This window comes from Lepisosteus oculatus, chromosome 3 (genome assembly GCF_040954835.1).
Source record: "Lepisosteus oculatus isolate fLepOcu1 chromosome 3, fLepOcu1.hap2, whole genome shotgun sequence".
NCBI classification, from domain to species: domain Eukaryota; kingdom Metazoa; phylum Chordata; class Actinopteri; order Semionotiformes; family Lepisosteidae; genus Lepisosteus; species Lepisosteus oculatus.
The window spans coordinates 27,265,245-27,283,856 of NC_090698.1; the positions used below are offsets into that span (position 1 = coordinate 27,265,245).

Consider the following 18,612-nt stretch of genomic DNA (forward strand, 5'->3'; position numbering starts at 1 on the left):
TATTTTTCTATTTTATGTTATTCAAAATTATTATTTTAAGTGTTATTCAATGTAACTCCCAACCACTCCTGCTCAGCATTGGGAAGATGAGGACCCAGACGTGCAGTCCTCAAATATGCCCGTCTCTTTGAGTCTGGTGTTGCTGCAAGGTCGCAGGTCTGGCCCTAGGAGTCATTGCTGTGTCCAGCCGTGTGCCGCTACATGAGAAACATTGGCCCCAGTTGACTAAAAGCTTGGCTCAGTCTCAAACGTGGCCCACAGGGGCCACAGAGTTCAATCAGCACTCTACACAAGACTGAACATTTTATGCCAGTTCATCTAGGTGCCATTCTTTGTCATTAATTAATTTCACATGTAATAAAACAAAATGGGGCATCATTGGAAAGGGATGAATACTTTCGCAAGGCACCACATAAAGGGATTTCAATCACAACTAAAAGAAATGGATGGATATAATCTTCTCCAGATCTGTGTTTTATCAAGTCAGATCAGAAAAGAGAACAGTAAAGATGCCAGACTGCATAAACTCACATAGGCATCGGTTGCTGCATATTTCTTCTGGTCCTCGGCTAGAATAAAGTCATCCCACCTGCTGCAGCGAACTGACTTATCTTTCAGAAGCTGCTTTTGGAACAGGTGCTTCACAAGGCTGTCCAGACTCCACTTTTCCAGACATCTGAGCTGCACCAAGTAACATATCAAAATAAAAAAAAACATTGTAGCCCTTTAACCAAAGGCAGGTCAGGATTTGTGAAAACTGCCATTTCAACTAACAATTTGTTATCCTTGTTATTGTTATTGGACACAAAATATACAGTATAGTAGATTTACAGTAGGAAAGTAACTTAGAGCATCCTTCCAAAGAAGAAATACGTTTATTTGTTTCATTTAATGTAATTCAAACAGTTTTACTTAGATTGTAAAAACAGAAATCCTGCAGTCCTTAAACTGCATCTTATAATGCAATGGAGTGTTTTTGCTAAAGAAGCTCCAGCAGACAAATTGAAGGAAAATACAGGGTTCTCTTAAAATAAAACAATAAAATTATTTACACCCACCCACTATTGAAAATAACTCCAGGGACAAAGGTAAGGTAACAAAGTCTCAAACCTGTAGACTTTTACAGATTATTGATAAAAATACCAAATTCAAACCAAAAAAAAATTATAAATGCACACCTACTTTTTTGTTAGCTAAATCTCCAAGTTCCACAGTGCTCTTCATTTTGATGTCAAAGTCACTCATTAGTTTCCACATGTCTCCATCTATTCCAACCCCTACTTTTCTGATAGTTTCATCTTGGAGCAACCTCTTCAGGCCAGCAGGAAATCCTGAAAAGTGCTGGCATGTTAATACTCAGCTTATGACATGAAGTCATGAAGACATCCAGTATACTACAAACATGGCAGTTCTAACATGAGAATCAAATCTATGGGTAGATCACAAAAACTTGACGTTTGGGCAACCAAAAGAATTCTATGGAAAGTTTCTTTTAAAATTCTGACAACAACATAAGTAACAATTGTAGCACAGTGGCATAATAAGTGTCATAATTTAACATCTTAAATAATCCTTTACTTAAATAAAGGAGTTTTGCTCATATACATTGAGTGTAGCGATAACTCAGGGGGCTAAACCATTTTATCAAAAGCAGAAAAGCTTACAGGAGCACCTTAAACTTTCTAAAAACTGATTTAGTTTTTTCACACCATGATGTAATGCAGGACAAGAGGTAAACATTTGAGGACAACCTGATCCCCTAAAAAATGTACATTCAGACAAGTTTCTGCTCTAGCAACAATAATTTACATACAGCACAGCCTGAAAACTGTTTCCCACTAACTAGTTCAATGAATTCAGACAGATACAATGTTGCTTGCTGAACAAACTTGGCGTGTACAAACAAATAGCGCCCTAAATTACTGTACCAACCTGCCATAGAAGAAATGTGAAAAAGGTAGCACTTGTCCTCTGATGGACACAGCTGAACCATGGCCACTTTCTTCATTTTCCCCTTGATGAAGCTTGGTGGCCATTCTATATCAAACCCTACAGCTGATCCTGGGGTGAGGCCGGTTCTGAATCACAACAAAGGCAAATCAACCAGATGCACCAAAGTAACAATTTTCAAAAGGCAACAAAGCCCTTAGGCAGTTTTCGCAAGGAATCGGAGTAAACGCACACACTGAAAACTGGACACCCCCGCCACAATAAGAGATCTTCAAGTTTTCGCATTTAGCAATGTGTTGCCTAAATTTGTCTCAATTAAAAGAGAATAAAATATTGCAAGTGTACCTCAAATCCTCGGACAAAAAAGAGCAGTCGTGGGATTCATAACTGTAAACCACAGAACCAGGGAATTCTAGATAAGGAAGATGATCTTCCAAAACATTCTTCTTGTGAAATCTTGACAGCTCCTGGAAAATTCAGGAGAAAGAGAAATGCATGACACTTTTTTTTAAAGGAACAAGTCCAAGTTCATTCCACACTGAACAGTAGAAAGAAAGAAAAAAGGGAATTTCAATAGCCCACCCTAACTAGACAGCCGGTCACCAAGAACATCTGTGTGAGTAGACATTCAAATGAAACTCAACAAAACAGAGTTTTGGCACAAGCAAAATTATACAAACACCTAATACAAACACAGAGAACTTGGAGTCTGAGTAGTAAAAATACAGATCATTGACTTTCTAGCAAATGTATTCTTTGCAACATTTCATGACAAGTCAGAAAGCCTCAAAGATCAATCTAATATTTTATTCAAACAATATTACAGTCTGTTCATTTGGATAGGCCCAGATTTAAAATGGTAGCTTAGATCTAGGTTTCAGAAGATACAAAGGATCCACTTCAAACTACGCCAATTGCCAATCAAATTGCTCAAGGGCCACTGAAAATAGAAAATAGACAAGAGTAGTGGCGTTAACCCCAGTGTCCTGGCAAAAATTCCTCCTGTACCAATCATGACCTCCTTGGCTTTGTTACTATGTTCTCCTCCCCACTAATAGTTGATGTGTGGTGAGTGTTTTTGTGCACTATGCCTGCCATTGCATCATCCAGGGGGGGAATACAGATTTGTGGTGGTGGAGGGGAGTCACCATTACCTGTAAAGCACTTTGAATGGAGAGGCCAGAAAAGCACTGTGTAAAGTTTATTTATAAACATTTTGTAACAAAAGTGAATTACTTTTATCCTAGCTTTTGACACAGAAAACCACTATCTTCCCCACTTTAAAAACATCAGTCCTCACAAACCAGAATTAATTAAGAATTAATACTAATCATAGTATACACTCAATGCAAGCAAAATAGCACCTTAACATCTTGTAGCAGTGTTATTTGGGAACAAGTCAAAGCAGAGAGACATTCATTTATTATGAGTCTCCTCTGCAGCTGTCATGCCAAACAAAAATGTGCAGAGACTAATTTATACAGTGTATTTAAAATCGTTCAAGTCTCAAAGTGAATGAACAAAAATCAATATGCTTGTTATGTTTGTGAACATAAACAAACACTGACAACTGAGGACACTGACAAAAAAAAAATTATTCTTTTCAAAGAGGGTAATGAAGTTTCAGTTTTACTCTACATGGTTTACTACTAAAAGTGCACGCTGAGCATCAATTGGAACTTACCACTCTTTTATGAGTGAAATTCACCAATTTAGATTGCCACCTGAGGCTTTCAATTGTTCATTTACAACAGCATCAGTGTTTTATTTAAAAAATCAGTTCCAACAAGATGGCATTATCTCAAAGTCTCTAGTTCAAGAGGATCCTAAAAATAAGAAACTCATAAGCTAAAACTGATGTGCCACTTCTTCTGAAATCCTCAAACTACACTGAGAAACTGGGTTTTCCCCAAAATAAAATAATGGAAGAAACAGCTTCAAAAGATATTTGAGATGGCATTAATATAATTTGCTACTTATACTGTATTTAATATATTTTAATATTAAAAAGTGACATTGCCAATCTGGAGGCACTCCAAAGAAGAGAGTCCTTATACATTCCCAGGCTCAAAGAAATGCCCTACATTGACAGAATGGAAACTTTTTTAGTCTTAAAGAAAGAAGACTATAAGGGGATCTGAATCCAGTATTCAAATTCTCAAAACCAGTGACAAAGTGAACCCACAGGACGCCTTCAGAATCAGTAGTGAAACATGAACCAGGAGGCACATTTGGAAACTCCAGGGAAGTGTGTTTAAAACAGACAAGAACTGAGAAAGCACATTTTAGCACAAAGTGTGGAATTTAACCAGTCATGTTCACCGATTCTGAATACCCTGTTTGTTTTAGAAACAACTGGATGAAAACTTGGATTGATTAGTTATTAAAAATTCAGTGAGCTAGACGGGTCACAATAAAAAATACCTTCCTCCTCATAGTAACGGCTCTCTATTCCTTTTGAATACAAATTATTTGTTCTTTCACTTACAGTAGCTGGAAAAGAACTGAATAAACAAGTGTGCATTGACCGTTGGCTCTGCGTGTATTGAGAATCGAGGTCAGTTTTATTTGAATACGACCTCTACTGAAGCAGATGCATACATAATCATAACCAAATTAGTATAAACGGCCATAATATAATCTAGACACGCCCAAGTCTAATAATTGTACTACATATCGAATGATAAGCAACATTTTTTTTTCTTTGCTGTTGCAGAAAACTATACATATTAATTTACTAGTGGTAGACTTGACACCGTCATCTCCTCAAAGCTATTTCAAGTTACAGGTACAACAACAACTGATGCGCGGGATCCTTAACATGGACTAAACACACACGTGAGTCTTTTTACCTTGGTTTGCTCACTGCTTTTATCGTTCGACATCCATCCAGGCAGTTTTCTGTCCGCCATGGCCGCGTTTGAATAAAAAATAGGTTTGCAAACTGGAAAAAAATAAAATAGATTCAGAAATGTCTATATATATATAATGTTGGATGAAAGGCTGTGCTTATTATACATAGAATTGCGTACTTACATATTTTAATGCTCCATAGTTGTTTCCACAGAAAACGAATTATAACTTATTAATACCAAAACCTATTCACTGCATATTTTCTAGAACGTCCTCCTGTTGATAAGACATCTCAGTGTTGTTAGAAGATATCTGAAGAAGAAAATATTTTTGTTACTCTTATGATTCGTGTTTATACATTCTGCAACTGTAATATTCACCATGTCCATGAAGATATTAATGGTAGTATGAAACAGCTCTAGCTAACAAAGTCTACTGTGGTTATTTGCATGTACAGTAGTTTTGTAATTTTGCTTTCAATTTTGCTTTCAGTTAAGTGGCAACAATTCAAATAAAAATATGGATTGTTTTAAGAATGAAGTGAAAAAAGACTTTTAGTACTCTTTGCATAAAAAAATGGAATAGCAATTCGAATTTGACATGTTCATCAGTCCATGTACATGACATTAAAACTCGAAGAAATTCCTACAAACTGTACTCATTATCGCTTTTTCGGACAGCTCTGTGATTTAGTTTGATCCAAAAACGGGAACATATTTTTAAACGTGTAATTTATTAAAATCCTCGTGTAATATTATATTTCGCTTTTTCTTAATTGGCGGCTGCGTGAGATCCTGCCCTGCTAATGCCATTACCTTGGAGCTCCTGCCATGTGAGATGTTTTCTATTTTGACACCCCCACTTCGGTTCCGTCGCGGAATTAAAGCGTCACATAATCCAATTTCGCAGGAGGGTTTCCCTAGCCAGAACAATTTCACACACAAGTGGAAACGTTTAGAGGGAAAGTTTTTTTAAAAAAGTCACACTCTCAACTGATTTAAATCTCAACTGATTTAAAATGTTCTTTGTTGTACCCTGGTCTGCTAAGCGATGTGGTGAATCACGGCTAACACCTCTCAGCCAACAAAAAGTCGCCTCTCCTAAAGTAGCGCCCCCTAAAGAGGCTCTGTATTGGATGATTTTCTCTTCCTATTTCACCGGGATACCAAGCAGGCGGAGAGAAGTGACAGTGACAGTAAGAGGAAAAGGAGCAAAAAATAAATAAAGATCAAGGCTGACATTGGTTGATGACACTTAACGGTGTGCCTGGCCTTTTTCCCGAGCAACAGAGAAAACGTAAACGACTTCGCTTTGCGCATCTCCTCAGCAGACCCGTTATTTTTTTCTTTATTCGGCCTGGAAAATAAATAAGTAATGGAGAGGCGAGCGGTTGTGCTGGTAAACTGGGGGAAAAACTGAATAATCATGGCTGATACGAGCACTAGAGGAATGGAGAGAGGGAGAGGAAGGATTACATCAGACACCGGCCTGAGAGGGGTCTATGCGCAGCACTACATGTATCCCGCGGCGCAGGGCATCGAGATCCAGGAGCTCGCCTCCAAGCGGGTCGACATCCAGAAGAAGAGGTTTTATCTGGACGTCAAGCAGAGTGCGAGAGGCCGGTTCCTCAAAATAGCAGAGGTATGGATAGGCAGAGGCAGGCACGACAACATCAGGAAAAGCAAACTGACGCTGTCCATGTCGATGGCTCCAGACCTGAGGTACTGCCTCGGGGATTTCATCGAGTATTACGCCCACCTCGGGCTGCGGGGCGCTCAGGTGTCCCGGCCGGAGGAGCACAGCAACAGCCAGCAGGGTCGTCAGCACGATTCCCGGAGGAGACCGCAGCAGCAGCACTACCATCATCAACACGCAGCGCTCATCTCCCCGACCGGCTCCGCGGCGTCTGAGGAGCACACCCACCGCGTCCTGAAGAGTGAGTTTATCGAGCGGGACAACAGAAAGTATTATCTGGACCTGAAGGAAAACCAGCGCGGCAGGTTCCTCCGCATCAGGCAGACTGTGAGCAGAGGGCACGGCACCATTGGCTACTATGGCCAGGGCATCGAGCAGACCATCGTCCTGCCTGCGCAAGGGCTCATCGAGTTCAGAGATGCGCTGTCGCAGCTCATTGAAGACTATGGCGAGGAAGAGGCTGACGAGCGCGGCCGGGCCAGGAACCACGACGAGTCTCCAGAGCTTCCCGAAGCCGTGTCTTTCCGAGTGGACAACAAGAGGTTTTACTTCGACGTGGGATCCAACAGGTACGGCGTTTTCCTAAAGATCAGCGAGGTGCGACAGCCCTACCGGAACACGATCACTGTGCCCCTCAAGGCCTGGACCAGGTTTGGGGACAACTTCATCAGGTACGAAGAGGAGATGAGGCGGATTTTCAACTCCCACCAGGAGAAGAGGACAGAGCCCCGAGCAGACAGCTGTGAAGAGCAGGATTGACCATGGCTGACATGGTTGAGGGTAAACGTGCCAGTGAGCTCCAAACAGAAGCATACAAAAAAGGCTAAATGTGACAATAACATCCTTAAGAAATCTTGTTTTCTAATAATGTACCTCCTAAATTACTGTACTGTATGACTCTAGTCAACTAGCACTTTGAAGTTAATATTCATTTCAACAGTCCTACCCATTAATTTCTTGCACCGTCAATCTGAGAATCAATATTTATATTCATAGATTTATGAATAGGTATGTATATATCTTTATATATACAAAAATAGGGTGAAGTAAATGATTCATTTTGCACAAAGAGAATATAAGTTATGGCTACATGATTGCTTAGAGTGGGTTTTTCTGGCAGATAAAAAGTCTGGTCGTGCACTTGGAATTGCACATGTGGGGTAAAGGATTAGGGGAAGCTAGAAATCCATCGGATGAGGGGTTTAATAATATTCTGTATGTCGAAGCTGTTGGTAATCCACTCTGTCATTCAACTAGTTCTTTAATTTGTGCACTTTATACATAGTGTTCCTGAGATGAAAGGGCCCATCTTGTGTGCACTTTGAGCTCGGTAGGCATATTGCCTTTGGTTTTCCGAAGGTCATGTCGGGACACGCTTGGCCCAGCCAGATTAAAAGTACCGTTAGCGCTCTGATTATAGGAGCATTTTTAAATTGCAAGAGGAAGTGATCAGTGTGTCCCCCTTTGGCTAACCAAAACATTCATAACTCTGGCCTTCTTGGTCAATGAAACTGTTAAGAAATCCGTCCCACCAATGAATTTGTCAGTTGTGTCTTCAGGACACCCTTTTAACCTCCTGAGTACTTCAGCTTGTTCTATAAGGCTTACACTGAGACACTGAGGACCAGTGCTGTGAGCCACTGGTGGCATCTCTGAGACCACAAATGGCTTCATATTCCCTTACGTCACTGATTGGAAGTCAAAGTCAAAGGAGTCTATCCTGAAAGGAAAATATCAAAGTGTAGAAACCTAAGCTTTTTGGAGCATTTAAAATGCAAACATTAAAAAAAAACTCTTACGAGCAAAGATATGTAACTAAATTGTCTCTTCTGTCATTTTCAGGTTGAAAGTAGCAATAGGTGAGGACAGTCAGAGCCGCCCCTTATCTGATCAAAGATTTGAGAGCCTAGCACAGGTCCAGTGAGGCTGAGCTTCTTTCATGACTTCAGTGACTGGATCATAAAATCAGTTGAATACCAAAGAAACATAAGCTTGGTTTTCTCCTCTCTGCTCAGTGTCATTACTGCAATCACCTGAAACCGATTGAAACATTTTCTTTTTAGTATTGCAGAAAGTCCTGAGACACCTAACAAGGACACATCTGAAGTAACAAGTTTGTAACCCGAGTGTGGTCTCTCAGTGGAGGTGTTAAGAAACTATCAATGTGTAGCATTCATGTTGTACCACAGCCCTGGTCAGTACCACTCTCTAAAAAGGTGTAGTTCAATCTGAAAGCTGTAAAATAAGCAAGGCCCAAGGATAGCAGAAATACGGCATTAACAGTGAAGTACACCTGGGGAGTACTTTTCTGGGTAATTGTTTCCTTGTCTATGATCTTTGAAGAGTGCGAGATGAGTAGCAAGCGGTCCATTGGTGATGGAGCCATCTCCCTCCAAAAAGACTTCTTTCTGCCTCTTTTCTTCTTAATGTGGGGGTCTCAGGTGGGACCCTGCTTTTTTTTCAAACCCTGCTTTATGACAAACTGTCACCATCCAGATTACAGAGTGGTATCAGGGCTGTGTGGTGTGTTTGTGATGATGGTCTGAGTTTTCTCAGAAGTACAGAGCTCCTTAAACTGGCTTTGCTGGCCCTTATCTAAAGAATATTGACAAGCTATTTAATATGAGATTAAATTTCCTATAATTCCCAAGTCATTATTAAAAATTATATATATATAGTTTTTACATGCAACCACTGAATTTCTGTTTTCTTAAAGTAATTTTATTTTGTTTTTTACTTAAAGTATATAAGTTTCTGTGATAAAATATTATTTCTCTTGGAGGGCTTTTTTTATAAACTCTGATAAACTGGGTATGGCGTGCCAGTAATTTCCAGTACAAATGTCAATCTCATCTGATTTTTAAAATGCCAGCGGGGTGAGTGTTACCTTCTCCTCCCAGAGGAAGATTGGTACCGTACCTCACCAACAAGAAGCTTGGAAGGTCCGTTCATCCCAGTTGAGTTCAGTAAGACAGTCCAGATTTTCTGGGTCAGAGTTAGACATCAATCACAGCAGTCATTTACTGGTTATTGTGCATTGAGTTTGACATGATCTTGTCAACAGTCTTTTTAATGATATACCCCATGCAAAAAAAGGAAGAAAAAAAATATAACCAAGTACAACCATTATATTTCTTTAGCATGCAGTCAAGGAAAAAAAAACAAGTCAATGTTCTTTGAAACCCCAAGGAAATTCTTGTCCTTTTGCAAATTACAGGATTTGTGATATGAAGGACAGGACAGGGGTGTGACAGGGGGGTTTTAGTATGCTTAAAGAGATGTAATATTTTTAAATCAGAATTATTTGCCATGGTTAAATTAGCTCACTATTTGCATCTGTTTCCTAATTTTTGTCTGCGACAGTAGAGGTAAACTAACTACCGTGTACTATACTCCATCGAAATGGGATTTCCAAAATGACCTTTAATTACCATTCGATAATATATTGGAAGGGTTTTGCTGTCTAATTTAACAGAAATCTGTCATTTGTGTGTAGGGCTGACTGAGTGATAGATAATAAAAGCTATCCAGCTTGAATTACCAGAATACTGCATTCAGACTTGTGAAGAAACACCAAACGAATGCAAACATGTTTTGGTCAAAGTGCCTCCTTGTTCTCACATTTCTGACAGCAGGGATGTATTGAGTATACATGGATATTTCTGCAGTCACGGGCTTTTTATTTTTCCTTGTTGTAAATTCCTAGCAGTCTTTCATTTTGCAGCTCTGTAAATTGAACCTTTTGTGTAAGGTAACCCTTTTAAAGAGACAGCAATTAGTGCTGCCTAATTAGACTGTTAGCCAGGTCATATTATGCATGTTGTCACTGAAAGAATCTGAGACATATTTAAAGATTTAAAGGAATCTCTTTTATACTAATGGTAATCAATCACCATTAGTCCTCCCCTTGTTAACAGTATCTTTTAATTGAATGACAGTAGTGATAATAACTACAGGTTAATCCAGAGAAGGTATGCTTTGCAAAATGCTATCATGATGTGGATAAAATGGTTTATATTCCCTGCTGATAACAATAGTGCCTCATAATCCAGAACATCAGTAGCCAGGAACTTTGTGGGTCATTGCCTTGCTTAATTTGACCTTTAAAACTTAGTAGTCATCCATTAAAATAGTGCTCACTTTGCTGGTTTTTGATTAAGTGACTTTTATGTAAAGTACAGAAGACAATGGCTGCTGTTCTGAGCAAAGAATCTGCACATGTACATGTTGCATGTTTGGTTAGTTTGTATGAGCCTCAGTGGGCAAGGAGACTTTTTCAGAACTGATTGCACAGCGTAAGCTCTAGGGACTTGACGCAGACTTTAAAAATGGTTCTCCAGGTGACACTTGTCTAATTTCACAACACATTTACTTGTTCTTAGCTTGTTCCATGTTTTTTTAAGACAGCATTTCAAGCGCTGCTGCCATGTTTTAGATTACTGCACACATTAGTGGAAGGCGTTTTATTGTGAAACATACAGCAAATGATAGCCATGAAAGTTGCAATCTATGGCTTGAATTAGGCATAGTCAGTGTTAGTGTCAGAACTTTTTTCATTTTTTGTCCCTGTTGAATTCTCATGTAAGTTAAACTTCAGAAATGTGAATTTGTAGTTGCTGTACTTGCAAATTCTTTTCAGCACCTGTTTCCAGTTAAAGCTAATAACTGTATTGTATAAAAATCTGAAATGAGAAAAGTATTTAATGTAAAAAACGGATTCCTTTAAGCTAGCAATATGTGTGTATTTTTTGAAGTTCAGCGATTCAGGTTTAAAACCTACAATTACGCAAAAGTGGAAAAACAGCATAACCATTTTCAGAAGCTTTTGAAATCCTTCTTTATTTCTTTTTATGTTTTGTTAGTTTCTTTATTTCAGCAAAAAAAACTAAATGTACAATGGTACTGTACATACTGTATCCACATGTTCTATGTGGCAATAACTTAAAGTTGAACTAGAAACGTTTGCTTGAGTCATTAGGAGGCCTATGGGGTATAACTGTAAATACACTAATGGTTATATATATATATTAATCATTAATTCTATTAGCCTTGACTTAGTAATTCTTATCTGTTGCTCCTTGTGCAATATACCACTTTCAAACAGCACGGTCTGGTGATGTTTTACATTCTGACATGTTTTTCTGTAGCACTTTAATATGAGACCTTCTGTTGCTGAACTACAGCCGTGTAGTGTTCTACATGAAAATGCAATACTAATTCCAAATGTAAAAAAATAATAAGATTTTTTTTTTTGTGGAGACACAATTTAAAAATGATTTGCCGAGAGAACGGGGAAAATGAAAAAGAAACATCTTACAACATCAGATCTTTTGTGACTCAAGTCCAAATAATCTTAAGTAACCTAGTAGGGACTCCAGATGCCTATAGTTTTAGGTGTGACAATACTGTTTATAGTACCTACTCAAGAGAACCCAGGGCTTTCAAAATGAAACCCTGCTTGAATCAAGAAAGGTTTCTCATTCTGTTGTGACTATTTGAATAAAAAGCAGAGATTTCAGGAGCTTTAGGTGCTAATTGTCTTCTCTTAGTAAGGTGTGAGTACACAGAATATTTTACCATTATTTGTGATACAACACTAAGCACAATGAAGTCTTATTGATCTACATGATCGGCTTGGGTCCCATTTTGGTGTCGACCCAGAGTATGCACATAGATTAAATCATCATTCATTCCGAGACATCCGTTGCTCATGTTCAGTCATTCTTGTTGTTTTTGATAGACTGACAAAGGAGAGTCATCCAAATAAGCTGCATGATACTGTATCACGGTAGTAAATGCACCTTACCTTTCTCACCTTGACTGAAGATGAAGAGCAGTCTTATGAATTTGTATCAATGGTGGATTTCTCATTCGTTTAACTTGTCAAGGTGATTTTGAAAACCGATGATGGAACTAGGGTTCTTTGTAAGCAAAATCTTGTTGTTATAGCATGCATTGTATTTGTACTTAAGCTTCTTTGTGCAGTAAAGTGAGCAAGGACATGTGTTGGAAATAGGATGTATAAATGTCACGTAGCTGGCATGGATTCATGATTTTGAAATGTATAGGTATTTAATTTTGCCATGAAAAAAACTGAAGAAAATGCTATTGTTGTCTTTAACATCAGAGTCAGTTGCTGGTGAAATTTTACATTGTAGCCAATTTCCATAACGTGGAAGAGGAATCATTTACGATTCTGCACATTTCCTGTTTAAACAAATACTGGTTGGTCTGGTCCAAACTAACAAGTCTGTAGTGCGTTTCTGTTACAAATAATATATAATGGTAAATTCACTGATGTATAATCCAGTTCTAAAATACAGCAGGCATGAGTACTGTAATGGTAATGTGAAATCAGTGAAAATTGCTGCAGAAGGCAGTGGATAGTGTTTCAGCAGTGGATGAAGTCTGTTATCCTGCTCATGTCAGCATTGGTTCTGCTCAAGAGCTTAATCAGCATAGGCATAGGAGAGCAATCTTGGTTTCTATTATTGTGGTCCCAGAGTTCATTTGGAGGTTGTCTTACAGTACTAATCGTTAAATTTTAAAAAGTACAGTAAAAAAGCACAAAAAATCAATATAATCTAAAAACTGTTTGCATGACACGGGAGTTAATTGGCACTAGGGAAATTTAGCATGATCCAGTAGGCTTATTCTTATGAAAGATGGCATGCTTTTTTTTAACCAAAACTGCAGCCAGCATTTTAGAAGGTTCTTGTAGGATTTGTGTTTTTCACATGGAGATGTCCTAATTCCTGTAAAGGGTTCGTGTTTTGTATGTCACGTGGTGCGGTCATTACTTGTAAGAATAAGTGTCTTTCAGATCTTCTGAGGGTCTGCAGATTTTGTCCATCATGCCAGGAAGACAGGACGCAGGGGATCCTGAAGAAGTACAGGATGTGTACGGAGTATGTGTACTGTACATTGTACGTCCACAGCAAGGTTACAGGCTTGTGATCCGTTCGTTGTCGTACATTCAAATATGCATAAACTGGTGGCAGAGTTGGGTCTGACAGAGAAATAGACCAGTTCAGTAGTTTGCTTGGGGATGCCTGAAACATGTTTGATTTGGCCTTGTGTGATTATTGTGCTCTAATCTATAGCTAATGCTGGCTTGCTTTCCTGAATGACCACGTTATAAACGCCATCGGAGTCATCCTTGAGATGGTAACAGGCAGTAGCACCCACACGGCTTGATCTGGCTGAACAGGAGTGCAATAGGAGGGGAAAACATGTACATTTTAAGGTGAAACCTCTGGTTTATGGTTTGCGTTTTTTACATTTTGTGCTCTGGGTCATCACTTTTCACTAAATAAGCTCTTACGCACCACGTGGTGTGAGATTAATACTGATGTGTTGAATTGAAACGAATGAAATGAAAATTCTAAAGAAGGATGATGGCATTTCAGGATTTAGTGGACTGTCTGAGAATACTCTTTTTCAATTTGTAGATTTAATCTAGCTATTTATACATATGCTGAGTAAAACCTTTCCGAAGGACCTAAAAGTACGTTTGTTTACCTTGCATGGTCGACTACAGTATACAAAATGTCCGACTACTGTACACTTAAGAAAGTCGATTACATCCATAAATCATAGAAAACAAATTAAGAACATTCAAAGACTGAATCCTAACAAAAAAACTTAAAGGTCATGTGATATATTATATTTTTTAATAAAGGTTTTTATTATTCCTACATTTAAAGTTAGAAGATAGTATACCGGTTCATAAGGTGATTTAATGCTATGAATTTGAATAGTAGGTGGAATAACTCCTCAGCAGTGAGTTTTATGTTTGAAAGGTGAAAACTAATATGAGATCAGTAATGTTGAATGGCCTGGATGTGGTAGCAGGACTGAAGGAATATATGTGTTGTAATTTCAACACTCTTTAGTGAAGGAAGTGTTTTACACATTTTCTCTGCCTTAATGTCCATGAGCGTAGATTGCGGGGCATCGGACATCCAGTAACGCACCTCGAAAGGCCACATGGACCAGCAGCAGAAGGCTGCGCACTTTGGTTCCCCAAAAATAGCACTTTTCGATACTGCCTGTTCTGTCAATCCACAAAAAACGAAAACTTGCTGTTTATTTCAGTAGCTTTCGATAAGCGATAGACTATTGTGGGGCCTAAAAAGACAATCTCATTTTTCACCCCAGTGATGTGGCTCATCTTTTCCTCATCTTGTTTGCACAATCTTTGTCATTTAATGTGGGTTTTTGGCATACAGGCCCTACTGGGCCTTTGTATGTGGGTTTATTGTTGTAAAGCACTGTGGTCACCTAGAAACAATCTTAAGTAGAGCAACATAGCCCACATATCAGGCTTGTAATTCATTTTAATATTCTGTTATCATAGCAGTGATGTTCTGATGTCATGGACCTTCTTCTCCAGACCTTTGTCATAGGCCGTTCGTCATTCCCTCACAAACTGCAGTCCCCTTTCAGTGACGACAATGCTAATAATACCATAAGGTTCAGTTTTACTGTTCAGGATAAGTTGCTCATTTTTATGGGGGACCTGCCTACTTCCAAATATGTAATGTACTTCACAGGCAGAATTAAAAGAGATGAGAGAGTTTTCAAGGGGTTTGTGTGAGAATTCCGAACATCTTTGCAAATCATTGCAGCGTTGCCGCTTTGCTGACAGGGGAGTTTGCATCTACATAAACCGTTCAGACCTGCACTCTAGAATTAAAACATGATTGAAAAAGATAGCTTTTTAGGTGACCATCAGACCTTTACTGTTGTGACCTGAAGTAAAGTTCAGGTTATGGCACCTTCAGATTATCGTGCTGCTCTTTAACAGGCTGAGATTATGCCTTGTGTCCCCCGTAGTCTAACGCAGCGTTTGCTTTGCAAAACGAAAATCACGTTGGCTTACGTGAACCAGCACTTTAAATTTCACAAGTATTTTTCTCCGAAGCTCATGTATTCATTTTAATCTCTATGTAAAATCTTTGCAGAAGACTACAGATTTTATTTTCTGAACAAATTAGAAAAGTGGAAGTATAATTATTTTCAGTAGCTGTTCTTGTTACAGCATTTCTGTGTTGCTTTTTAATCTGTTTCATGTTTCAACTTTTCAGTCCATTGTGGCTGAATGACTGTGCAAAAAAAATCTGAAATAACATGTATATGAAGTTTAATAAATAAAGCCTACACCGTTTTATTAAATGTACTACTTTACAAGTATAAACTACAACAATAATGTAGGCCACATATTATATATAATAGTTTAATATTTTAAAATGTCATAGTCCAAAACTTATTTTTACAATGGAGAAATTTATTAAATACTAACAATGAGCATAATGGACATGCATACTTTATATCACACACATATATATATATAAATATTACAATGCAATGGGTCAGGCAAAGGTTATATTCTTTTGCTTATATGGGAACTGATTGGGTTTTGTAGCCCTTTATCATCCAGACACTATGAGTCTGTTCTGACTTCTCATTCCTGACAACAGTATCTCATGTGTTGAAACAGAGCTCCCTCTGGTTAAGTCCTGATTGCTAGTGATGATTGTCAGTGTCTGTTAATGGATCATCTCTTTTTTTCTGAACCCCAGTGAGAATGTTAAGAACAAGTTCAAGGTTGGGATCTATGCCCTTCTCAGCACGTACCGCTACTCTCTCGGTGGCACATGCTTAGATGAGTATTTTGGTATTTTTAAAGCAATGTCTCTAATATATAATGTACCAGTCTGAAATGTTCCACAAATGCTTACATAATGAAAAATGAATACTTTTCAGGTATGCACAATACCCACAAGATAAGGTGTTCTGTCACAGAGGATATGACATTATTAAAGTGAATGGAGACAGCAAAAGTCCAGGCTCCCGGGCAGTACAGATAAATGCAGTAAACTCAGTAAATTCTTGGCAGCAATGTGAAAGGAGTTGTCAGGGCTTCAGTGCCTGGGTAAGACACTGCTGCTGTACCCTTGAGCAAGGTACTTCTACAGCTTCATAAACGGCTACAAACTGTGTAATTTTGGATAAAAGTAACATCCTTCCAGTCCATTGCACCAGAGAGAATAGTGTGAATGAATGAACTTGAGGGCTTTACAGGACAGAGACTGAAACCTTCTTGGGATGCGGTACAATCAGTGTACATTGAATTAGACTGCGGTGTTATTGCTATGTTCAAAATCTGTTGGAGTCCAGGTTTCCCTTGTTAAAACCTTCAGCATTTTTCAAATATGTAACTGAGCTGGTAGTGATGTAGATAGCTTGCTGTATAAGTATGGGTTATCAAGAAGCTTTGTAAGTTTGATTTTCTTTTGCTTTGCATTTGTCATGGCTTTGTTGCAACAAGTTGGAATTTAGAATTATAAGTGTTTGATTCAAAAAATGGTGGTAAAAAAAGAAATGTTTAAGTGTATCTTGGGGTAAATGATTGTGTACTACATTGTCCTATTATAGTCATATAGAGTATGATAAGACTTAAGAAAGCAATTGTTCTGTAACCTAGCACTTTCTTTAACGTGTGTACTGTATTAGTTCATGTTCTACATGTATGGTACTGTATGAATATTCATTAATTGCCTTGTAGTGTTTGTAAAAGGTTGCAACATTTAAGGTAATTCCAAAATTTGAAGTTTTTTTTTTTTAATTTTGCATGTCAAACAGTTAGGTCCACAAAAAAAGAAAAAAACGTGGTGCTACACTCTTAAAAACAAAGGTGCTTCTATGGACCCTAACTGCGTGCATGCGAACAAAAAGACTTGAAAACCGGACATTTTTGTTCTTTCACGTATAGATTGGAAAACTGGCTTTGGTAAGCACATTTGTACAAGGGGTAACCGTAAAGTTGGTCCTCCGTGCATTCTCCTGCTTTAAGTTCCTAAACGAGAATGAGCTTCTTGTTAGCACAGTTGACAGTAGAGTTGCCCCTCAGTGGTAAGATCTCTCAACATATGTTCGGAGTGAAGGTGAGATGAAATAGAACATTATATAGTATTTCTGCTCTGCTTTGAAAGGGGACTGAGTGAGTGGTGCTTCCCTCTCCTAGTGTAGCTGATCAGTCTTCAGGGTGCACATCCTTTGATGAATGAATGACTAACAGACTAATACACATAGCCTAGTGCGGGTGCACTCTTTCAGACAAGTAGAGTGTGTCGGTTTTGGGACAAAAGCAGTCGAATGCAGGAAAGAGCTTTATTGTTACTCTCAGTGTGGGAGTGTGTGTTACACTGTATACACACTTGCATACATAGTTTTCCAAAAGATCCATAGACAATCCTATTAAAGCTATGTTTTTTTGTATGATTATTTAAAAGAGATTTTGTTTCTTCTTAAAGCAGCTTTTACATGTAGCTGGGGGTGGGGAGGGGGATATGGGGGTGGGATGATCATTGCTCATTTTTAACAATCTTAAAGAGCAGGTAGTTATGGCAACAAATGTATTAGTGATAAAAACAAAAAAAATATATTTCTTACAAGTAGTATTTGCCAGCACTTCCATTATTTTATTTAATTGTTCAATAAAGATTATACATGATGAATCACACTTTGCGTTTTTCTTTTTTTTAGTTAAAAAGAGGATCACATCCGAGAGCCTCGAGGAACCTAGCTGTTTTATGTTTTTTTCGGCATTTTGTTAGCAAACCAATTTGGTACGTTATGAGTCAAGCATTGAATTACATTTTAAATTACATCAAAGCCCATACATGCACAATGTCAGTGCCAGGAGTGTGGCACGTTCAATCGATAGTGCTCTCAAAGTGCCTTAATGCCTTGTGATGTCTCTTCTTGGAATCACTGCCCTGAGATAGTGGCATACACTCGCTCTAAATTAAATCCCCTTGCTTTTAGAGCCTGGCTTTCATCCAACTTTCAACAGATTGACTGATCTAGGTCCAAATCAATAGAGGGTTCCTACAGTAGGTCTATCCAAACTCCCTTCCACCCCTTAAAATAGAGATGTCGCACCCTGTACACCTAGAGGGCGCTCTACTTCTGTCCTGTTTCCGGTGTGTCTTGTTGTGTAGTCTATTTACTTCCTGTGTCTGCTCTGCTCCTGGCTCAGCATTGAGGGTACGGATGTCCTGAGACCCGCTTAGCACCAGGTCCCTCCTGTCCGTGGCCTGAGAGCAT

At 38.6% G+C, this 18,612-nt stretch overlaps 2 protein-coding genes across 2 annotated transcripts in view; one reads left to right on the forward strand and one right to left on the reverse strand.

Moving 5' to 3' along the window:
* wrn (WRN RecQ like helicase) overlaps nucleotides 1-5,949 on the reverse strand; it is a 52,958-nt gene extending 47,009 nt beyond the window's left edge. The window contains exons 1-7 of the mRNA XM_069187070.1: nucleotides 5,619-5,949; nucleotides 4,987-5,115; nucleotides 4,803-4,894; nucleotides 2,296-2,417; nucleotides 1,933-2,078; nucleotides 1,183-1,331; nucleotides 532-681 (exon numbers count right to left, since the gene is read on the reverse strand). Coding sequence (XP_069043171.1) covers nucleotides 532-681; nucleotides 1,183-1,331; nucleotides 1,933-2,078; nucleotides 2,296-2,417; nucleotides 4,803-4,862 — 627 coding nt within the window. The 5' untranslated portion in view covers nucleotides 4,863-4,894; nucleotides 4,987-5,115; nucleotides 5,619-5,949. The remainder of the gene's footprint in view (nucleotides 1-531; nucleotides 682-1,182; nucleotides 1,332-1,932; nucleotides 2,079-2,295; nucleotides 2,418-4,802; nucleotides 4,895-4,986; nucleotides 5,116-5,618) is intronic.
* A 2-nt stretch (nucleotides 5,950-5,951) lies between these two features.
* On the forward strand, nucleotides 5,952-18,025 carry purg (purine-rich element binding protein G). The gene has a single exon (XM_069187071.1). The coding sequence runs from the start codon at nucleotides 6,229-6,231 to the stop codon at nucleotides 7,255-7,257; it is 1,029 nt and encodes a 342-aa protein (XP_069043172.1). The 5' UTR covers nucleotides 5,952-6,228; the 3' UTR covers nucleotides 7,258-18,025.
* Nucleotides 18,026-18,612: the final 587 nt, after the last annotated feature.

Coding starts and splice junctions, on each gene's coding strand:
- purg (XM_069187071.1), top strand. CDS start 6,229: ATGGCTGATACGAGCACTAGAGGAATGGAGAGAGGGAGAGGAAGGATT.